This window comes from Tachyglossus aculeatus, chromosome 1 (genome assembly GCF_015852505.1).
Source record: "Tachyglossus aculeatus isolate mTacAcu1 chromosome 1, mTacAcu1.pri, whole genome shotgun sequence".
Classification (NCBI taxonomy): Eukaryota; Metazoa; Chordata; class Mammalia; order Monotremata; family Tachyglossidae; genus Tachyglossus; species Tachyglossus aculeatus.
Window position 1 is genome coordinate 120,082,205 of NC_052066.1, and position 9,920 is coordinate 120,092,124.

At 47.5% G+C, this 9,920-nt stretch overlaps 1 protein-coding gene across 1 annotated transcript; it reads left to right on the top strand.

The window, feature by feature from the left end:
- Positions 1-929: 929 nt before the first annotated feature.
- On the top strand, positions 930-6,729 carry LOC119927231 (putative oxidoreductase GLYR1). Its single transcript, XM_038745774.1, is given in 5 exon segments — positions 930-1,547; positions 1,549-1,764; positions 1,824-1,970; positions 4,914-5,045; positions 6,514-6,729. Coding segments are annotated over 5 exon segments (1,296 nt in total). The 5' UTR covers positions 930-962.
- Positions 6,730-9,920: the final 3,191 nt, after the last annotated feature.

Consider the following 9,920-nt stretch of genomic DNA (forward strand, 5'->3'; position numbering starts at 1 on the left):
CCTACTGAGAGCTCACCTCCTTCAGCAGGCCTTCCCAGGCTGAGTCCCCCTTTTCCTCTGCTCCTCCTCCCCTCCCCATCACCCCCCCTACCCTACCCTTTTCCCCTCCCCACAACACTTGTGTATATTTGTACATATGTATTTACTCTTGATTTTATTAATGATGTGTCGATATAATTCTATTTATCCATCCATCCATCATCCATCAATCGTATTTATTGAGCGCTTATTGTGTGCAGAGCACTGTACTAAGCACTTTGCAAGTACAAGTTGGCAACATATAGAGACAGTCCCTACCCAACAGTGGGCTCACAGTCTAAAAGGGGGAGACAGAGAACAAAACCAAACATACTAACAAAATAAAATAAATAGAATAGATATGTACAAGTAAAATAAATAAATAAATAGAGTAACAAATATGTACAAACATATATACATATATACAGGTGCTGTGGGGAAGGGAAGGAGATAAGATGGGGGGGATGGAGAGGGGGACGGGGAGAGAGGAAGGAAGGGGACTTATCTATTTTGATGTTATTGATGTTATTATTTTGTTGTCTGTCTCCCCCTTCTAGATCGTGAGCCCATTGTTGGGTAGGGATTGTCTCTATCAGTTGCCGAATTGTACTGCCCAATTGCTTAGTACAGTGCTCTGCACACAGTAAGTGCTAAATAAATATGATTGAATAAATGAATGAATGTAAAGCACTGTACCGAGTACTGGGGTAGATTAAAGTTAATCGGGCCAGACACAATTCATTCATTCATTTATTCAATTGTATTTATTGAGCGCTTACTTTGTGCAGAGCAGTGTACTAAGTGCTTGAAAAGTAATAATAATAATAATGATGGTATTTGTTAAGCGTTTACTATGCACAAAGCACTGTCCTAAGCGCTGGGTGGATTCAAGGTGATCAGGCAAGGTGGAGCAGCTGAAGCCCTATCATCCCCACAAGGAGGAGATGATCAAGATCAACAAGGGCAAGTGTTTCCAGCAGGCCGTGGATGCTGTGGAGGAGTTCCTACGGAAAGCCAAGGGCAAAGACCAGGCGGCGTCTCACAGCTCCACCGAGGAGAAGAACCGTCACGGATCGAGGGAGGACAGGAGCAGGCCAGCCACGGGCGACGAGAAGTGCCGGGCCGGCACAGCTGAGGGCAAGGTGAAGAAGAGCCCGGTTGAGGGGAAGCGGAGTGTCTCGTCGGGCTCCTCGGAGCGGGGGTCCCGGTCCCCCCTGAAGCGGTCCCAGGAGCAGAGCCCCCGGAAGCGAGGCCGGCCTCCGAAGGACGAGAAGGATCTCACAATCCCTGAGTCCAGCACGGTGAAGGGGCTAGTGGCTGGGTTTAAATGGCCACCCAGCGTTGTCAGTGAGCCCGGGAAAGGCAGCGACCCCCACTTCCATCACTTCCTGCTCAGCCAGACCGAGAAGCCAGTGGTCTGCTACCAGGCAATCACCAAGAAACTCAAAGTATGTGAAGAGGAGACGGGCTCCACTTCCATCCAGGCAGCGGACAGCACCGCCGTCAACGGCAGCATCACCCCCACCGACAAAAAAGATAGGATTTTGGGGCCTGGGCCTCATGGGGAGTGGCATCGTCTCCAACTTGCTAAAGATGGGCCACACGGTGACCGTCTGGAGTAGGACTGCCGAGAAATGTGATTTGTTCATTCAGGAGGGGGCCCGTCTGGGCCGAACGCCCGCCGAGGTGGTCTCCACCTGTGACATCACCTTCACCTGCGTGTCGGACCCAAAGGCGGCCAAGGACGTAAGGACTTTACCACCCCCTCACCCCCAAGCATAAGTTCCCGCCCCCCACCCCACCAGGCCCTGGCAAGGCTGGGCTGTCTGTCTCCTGGAGATTCCCAGCTGGGGCCGAGAGCCGACTGTCCAAAATATGGGAGCGGCATCCGGATTGGGCAGGTTCTGGGATCAGGGCTCTCGATGGCCCCTCCAGGAGTCAGCATTTCGCAGGCAAAAAACGACCCAAGGCCCAGCTTAGCTGTGGGGCAGGCGGCCAGGTGCACGGATGGCTCTGCATCCAAACATCCAAATACTATTCCATTTACTTTATTTTGTTAATATGTTTTGTTTTGTTGTCTGTCTCCCCCTTCTAGACTGTGAGCCCGTTGTTGGGTAGGGACCGTCTCTATATGTTGCCAACTTGTACTTCCCAAGCACTTAGTACAGTGCTCTGCACACAGTAAGCACTCAATAAATAAGATTGAATGAATGAATGAATGGGGCTCACAGTCTTAATCCCCATTTTACAGATGAGGGAACTGAGGCACAGAGAAGTGAAGTGCCTTGCCCAAAGTCACACAGCTGACAATTGGTGAAGCTGGGATTTGAACACATGACCTCTGACTCCAAAGCCCGTGTTTTTACCACTGAGTCACGCTGCTTCTCATGGTACAACACAATCTCTGACCCTTAATGAGGATGTATTCCTGGGCAGCTAAATACCCGGCCAGACCAAGTTTAACAGTGACTCCAGCATCACTTTGATTGGTGCAGGGTGCAGAGTCCAAGAAATTCTTAATCTGACATAATATTTGGGAATTTTACAACTGCCCATCTTCCATGGAGCCTCAGCCATGTAGACCTAGGGAGCCATTTTAGATATTTTTGTTAAGAGGTGCTCTTCGGTGCGCAGCATGAGGCAAGTTGCTTTCAGGTGGAACGGCACTAAACCATTTTGAGTACGTTTTCTGTCAGGGCAGAGCCTCCAGTAAACTCGCAAATCCTTGTATTTATAGGGATGTAAGAATCATCACAATAGCGTTGCACTCTTCTGCCTTCTGTAGTCAGAGCAATGCCTTCTGAATGATCATCGTGGGCAAGGAATGTGTCTGTTGTTGTAATAATAATAATAATAATAATGCATTTATTAAGTGCTTACTACGTGCAAAGCACTGTTCTAAATGCTGGGGAGGTTACAAGGTGAGCAGTTTGTCCCACAGGAGGTTCACAGTCTTAATCTCCATTTCACAGAAAGGAGGCTCAGAGAAGTTAAGTGACTTGCCCAAAGTCACACAGCTGACTCTTAGTACAGTGATCTGCACAGAGTAAGTGCTCAATAAATAGAATCGAATGAATGAATGAGTGACCCCTTGGGGACTCACAGTCTAAGCAGGAGGGAGAATAAGTACCGAATCCCCTTTTTACAGATGAGGAAACTGAGGCACCGAGAACTTTAACTGACTTGCCCGAGATCATACAGCAGACAGATGGCAGCTCCGGCATTAGAACTCAGGTCCTCTGTCTCCAAGGCTCATGTTCTTTCCACTAGGCCAGGCTGCTTCTCCCTAGCTTCTGTCTCACCATTCATTTTTCATTCATTCAATCGTATTTATTGAGCGTTTACTGTGTGCAGAGCACTGTACTAAGTGCTTGGGAAGTACAAGTTGGCAACATATAGAGGCGGTCCCTACCCAACAACAGGCTTACAGTCTAGAAGGGGAAGACAGACAACGAAACAAAACATGTGGACAGGTGTCAAGTCATCAGAATAAATAGAAGTAAAGCTAGAAGCACATCATTAACAAAATATCTAGTTATTAACAATAGCTAGTATCAGTCAATCATATTTATGGAGCGTTTACTGCATGCCAAGCATTGTACAAAGAGCTTGGGAGAGTGCAATGTAAGGAATTTGGTAGACGTGTTCCCTGCCCACAAGGAGCTGACAGTAGAAGGGGGAGACAGACAACAAAATCAATTATGGATGCATACAAACTTCCCGTGGGGCTGAGAGTGAATAAAGGGTACAAATCCAAGTGCAAGAGCCACGCGGGAGGGAGAGTAGGGAAAATGAGAGCTTGGTTTCTTGGAGCGGATGTGATTTTAATAAGGCTTGGAAGGTGGGGAGATGATCGTCAGTTGGCTATAATAATAATAATAATAATGGCATTTATTAAGCGCTTACTATGTGCAAAGCACTGTTCTAAGCTCTGCGGAGGTTACAAGGTGGTCAGGTTGTCCCACGGGGGGCTCACAGTCTTAATCCCCATTTTACAGGTGAGGTAAACTGAGGCCCAGAGAAGTGAAGTGACTTGCCCAAAGTCCACAGCTGCCAAGTGGCGGAGCCGGGATTCGAACCCCTGACCTCTGACTCCAAAGCCCAGGCTCTTTCCACTGAGCCACACTGCTTCTCTTATGGAGGGAGAGGGAGGGAGAGGGAGGGAGGGAGAGGGAGTTCCAAGGGAGAGAAGCAGCATGGCTAGAGAAGCAGCATGGCTCAGTGGAAAGAGCCCGGGCTTTGGAGTCAGAGGTCATGGGTTCCAATCCCGGCTCTGCTACTTGTCAGCTGTGTGACTTTGGGCAAGTCACTTCACTTCTCTGGGCCTCAGTTTACCTCACCTGTAAAATGGGGATTAAGACTTTGAGCCCCCCGTGGGACAACCCGATCACCTTGTAACCTCCCCAGCGCTTAGAACAGTGCTTTGCACATAGTAAGCGCTTAATAAATATTTATTAAAAAAAAAAAGCCAGAGGCTGGACATGGGTGAGGGGTCGACAAGATCGAGGTACAGTAGATTGGTCAGTAATGCACAATTCTTCTTAGCGCAGCTGTAATTGGTGGTCCCAGTAGGTACGCCCAGATTTCTGTGCCTGAAGAATAGACCCTGCATGAGCGGTAACTACGCGAGACCCCTTTCCCCAGTTTACCTCCTTTTACCTGAAGGAATTGGGGCTAATCTGGAGCCAGGTCTGGCCTTCCCAATTCCTACCTATTCCTTGCCAATGCTGGCTGAAACCAGTCCACTATCAGCTGGAACGCCGCCCAACCCTAAGTGCTTGGAAACTCGCTTCTGGCTATTTCCAGATCGGCGTCGAGCACTCCTGGGGTTGCGGGGAGGGGATAGGCCATGATGGTCTGCGGCTAGGGCCCAGGGGGGTCTGACTCTTGTGCAGATTGCTTTCCTGGAACGAGTGGTTTCCCGGAACGAGTACATGCTGGGTGGCAGGGGACCGGGTCTCGATCTTGACTCCGCTGACCGGGACCCAAGAAAGTCGTCCATCATTTCCAGCTCCGTTTCTCCAGCCGCGAGGTGGGGAAAATGATATCTGCCTCACGGGAATGATGATGATGGCATTTGTTAAGCGCTAGGTTAACAAGCGCGAGGTGATCAGGTTGTCCCACGAGGGGCTCACGGTCTTCATCCCCATTGCACAGTTGAGGTCGCTGAGGCCGGAGAAGTGAAGTGACTTGCCCAAGGTCACACAGCTGACAGTTGGTGGAGCCGGGATTTGAACCCATGACCTCCGGCTCCCAAGCCCGGGCTCTTTCCACTGAGCCACGCTGCTTGCCAGATGTCCTCCACTGCCAATGAGAAGGGGAAATCAGCCTACTCTGCGGGGGATATACATTATGATAATATGGATTTTTCTCTCTGCTCTACAGTCTTACATTTCCTCCTCCTGCCTTTAGGACATTTCTATAATAATAATAATAATAATAATGGCATTTATTAAGTGCTTATTATGTGCAAAGCACTGTTCCAAGCGCTGGGGAGGTTACAAGGTGATCAGGTTGTCCCACGGGGGGCTCACAGTCTTAACCCCCATTTTACAGATGAGGGAACTGAAGCACAGAGAAGTTAAGTGACTCGACCAAGGTCACACAGCTGACAATTGGCGGAGCCGGGATTTGAACCCATGAGCTCTGACTGCAAAGCCCGGGCTCTTTCCACTGAGCCACGCTGCTTTCTATGTGGATGTCCCACTGACACCTCAATTTTAACATGCCCAAAACAAGAACTTCTCATCTTTCCACCCAAACCCTGCCCTCCCCATGGTTTTCCCATCACTGTAGACAACACCACTGTCCTCCCAATCTCTTAAAACCATAATCTTGACATTACCTTCGACTTATCTCCGTCATTCAACCCACGTGTTCAGTCTCACCAAATCCTGTCGTCTCTACCTTCGTAACATCTCTAAAATCCGCCCCATCCTCTCCATCCAAACTATTAGAGAAGCAGTGCGGCTCAGTGGAAAGAGGCTGGGCTCTGGAGTCAGAGGTCATGGGTTCAAATCCCGCCTCCGCCACTTGTCAGCTGTGTGACTTTGGGCAAGTCACTTAACTTCTCTGGGCCTCAGTTACTTCATCTGGAAAATTGGGATGAAGACCGTGGGACAACCTGATCACCTTGTAACCTCCCCAGTGCTTAGAACAGTGCTTTGCACATAGTAAGTGCTTAATAAATGCCATTATTATTATTATTATTACCATGCTGATCCAAGCACTTATCATCCTCTAAGCTCTTCGCGGGCGGGGATTGTGTCTACTAACTTTGTTGCATTGTTCTTTTCCAAGTGCTTAGTACAGTGCTCTGCTCATCGTAAATGCTCAATAAACACCATCGATTGATTGATTGTTAGGTCCTCCACTAGATTTTAAACTTCTAGAGGACAGGGAGCGTGTTTCAAGTGTAGTATAGTGCTCTGCACACAGTAACTGCTCAATGACACCACTGATTGGCGTAATATGCTGATATCTCTTAATGGTCAGGAAAAAGACTGTGAGATTATGGATGATTTAGAAAAACAATCTGCAGCAACAAACAGCCTCCACCACTGGAAAAGCCCTGACAACCTGTGGAATAATGTTTTTTTCCCACTACAAAACAAAACCGTAGTAAATCTTTGTGTCACCTGCGAGTCAACTGTGCCAGATCCCTATAAGATAAATGAGAAACTGCTTTTAGAGCAGGGGAAAAGGAAGTAGCAAGGGAAGGTGGGAAGGGAAAAATTGGAGAAGATCTTGGAGGCATTTCTGTTTTCCCCCTACAAAAGTCTGTAGGGACAAAAATGAAGAGGAATGCATTTTCAGACTCTTTGAGAGCACCTGTATATATGTATACACCTGTATATATGTATATACGCTTGTACATATTTATTACTCTATTTATTTATTTATTTATTTATTTTACTTGTACATATCTATTCTATTTATTTTATTTTGTTGGTATGTTTGGTTTTGTTCTCTGTCTCCCCCTTTTAGACTGTGAGCCCACTGTTGGGTAGGGACTGTCTCTATATGTTGCCAATTTGTACTTCCCAAGCGCTTAGTACAGTGCTCTGCACATAGTAAGCGCTCAATAAATACGATTGATGATGATGATGATCGTAGGTGGAAGCTACATGAAGCAGTGTGGCTTATTGGAAAGAGCCCAGGCTTCAGAGTCAGAGGTCAAGGGTTCAAATCCCAGCTCTGCCAATTGTCAGCTGTGTGACTTTGGGCAAGTCTCTTAACTTCTCTGTGTCTCAGTTACCTCATCTGGAAAATGGGGATTAAGACTGTGAGCCCCCCGTGGGACAACCTGATCACCTTGTAACCTCCCCAGCGCTTAGAACAGTGCTTTGCACGTAGTAAGCGCTTAATAAATGCCATCATTAAGCTGTAGCGTAGCTGTACAATGGATCGAGTAACCATCTTGCTATCATAGATTCTTGCTTGCTATGTGATGTTGGGCAAGTAACAGCTTCTCTGTGCCTCAGTTTCCTAATCTGTAAAATGAGGATTAAATGTCTGTTCTCCCCCATCTCTTGGACTGTGAGCCCCTTGAAGAGGCAGAGACTGTGTCTAGTTTGATGCCCTTGTGTTTACCCCAACACTTAGCACAGTGCTTGGCATATAATAAGCACTTAGCAAATGAAGTAGCATGGCTCAGTGGAAAGAGCACGGGCTTGGAAGTCAGAGGTTCTAAACCCAGCTCCTCTGCTTGGCTGCTGTGTGACTTTGGGCAAGTCACTTAACCTCTCTGGGCCTCAGTTACCTCATCAGTACAATGGGGATTAAGACTGTGAGCCCCACATGGGACAACCTGATTACCTTGTATCCCTCCCCGCCATGCTTAGAACAGTGCTTGGCACATAGTAAGTGCTTAACAAAAGCCATTATTATTATTATTATTAGTAGTAGTAGTATTAATAACAATAACAACAACAACGATAATGATAAAAAAGAACACAGGATGGAGAGTCAGGACACTCAGGTCTTTATCCCCTTCCTTCCTCTCACAGGATCTGCATCCCATGCATCCTCCCCACAGCCTCAGCCAACTGCGGCTCGTGGGACCCCTACTCCATCGTGGGAAAGCTTCTCTTCATCCTTTGCTCTGCACACAGTAAGCGCTCAATAAATACAATTGATTGATTGATTGATTGATTGATTGATTCTTTTAGACTGTGAGCCCACTGTTGGGTAGGAACTGTCTCTATATGTTGCCGACTTGTACTTCCCAAGCACTTAGTACAGTGCTCTGCACACAGTAAGCGCTCAATAAATATGATTGATTGATTGATTGATTGATTGATCCTTGTCCTGTTCCTGACCCACTCACCGCTCCTTCTCACTGTCACTGAAACCCGGCTCTCCCAAGACGACAGTCTCCCCTGCCGCTCTCTGTAGAGGGGGCCTCATCTTCTCACTTTTCCCAGGCTTATTGGGAAAGGGGGAGGAATCGGCTTTCTTCTCCCTCCCCGATGCTGCTTTCTCATCATCCCGCCCATCCCGCTCTTTCCCTTCCTTTGACTCCCGTATCATCTGCCTTTTCTACCCACTCATTCAGTCATTCAATTGCATTTATTGAGCGCTTACTGTGTGCAGAGCACTGGACTAAGCGCTTGGGAAGTACAAGTCGGCAACATATAGAGACGGTCCCTACCCAACAGTGGGCTCACAGTCTAGAAGGGGGAGACAGAGAACAAAACAAAACATATTAACAAAATGAAATAAATAGAATAGATATGTACAAGTAAAATACATTTATTTATTTATTTCTCCACTCTGCCCCATAAATACCCCACATAGAAATGGTCCCTACCCAACAACGGGCTCACAGTCTAGAAGGGGGAGACAAACAACAAAACAGAACATTGTGGACAGGTGTCAAGTCGTCAGAATACATAGAATTAAAGCTAAATGCACATCATTAACAAAATAAATAGAATAGTAAATATGTACAAGTAAAATAAATACAGTAATAAATCTGTACAAACATATATACAGGTGTTGTGGGGAGGGGAAGGAGGTAGGGCAGGGGGGTGGGGAGGAGGAGAGGAAAAAGGGGGCTCAGTCTGGGAAGGCCTATTGGAGGAGGTGACCTCTCAGTAGGGGTTACTAGTCATGGTCCTCTACCACCCCCCAGCCCCCGTCCCCAACTTTCTGATCATTTTGATCCCTTGCTTACAATCCTCTCTCATTCTCCAACCCTAAATCCATCTTTGTGTATGTGCCCGACAATCCTCCCACTGTCCACCTTCCCTCACTCCTCTACTCAAGAGAAGCAGCGTGGCTCAGTGGAAAGAGTCCGGGCTTTGGAGTCAGAGGTCATGGGTTCAAATTCCGCCTCCGCCACCTGTCAGCTGTGTGACTTTGGGCAAGTCACTTAACTTCTCTGGGCCTCAGTTCCTTCATCTGTAAAATGAGGATTAAGACTGTGAGCCCCACGTGAGACAACCTGATCACCTTGTAACCTCCCCAGTGCTTAGAATAGTGCTTTGCACGTAAGTGCTTAATAAATGCCATTGTTATTATTATTATTATTACTCCAGTGACCTTCTGCTGCACCTCCCTCACACACTCACCAACTTGATTTTATAATCTCTAGTAAATTCAGTCTCTACCTTCACCAATCCTGAAATTCCCCTGTCAGACCACAACCTTCTCACCTGCTCTTTTTCCCATACATCCACCGCCTGGAAATCTGTCCTGTTTCCCCACAGGGACTTCCAGTCTTTTGCCTCCCTCCAATATTCTATAACTATTCCATTCAGTCCATTGAACTGCTACCCCACTGATCGAGTCACTTATCCTATCCCGCTTTGACTACTGCATCTGCCTCCTCGCTGACTCCTGTCTCTCCGCTTCAGTCCATACTTCAACCCCCTGGCCTGGAGTGCCCTCCCTCCGCA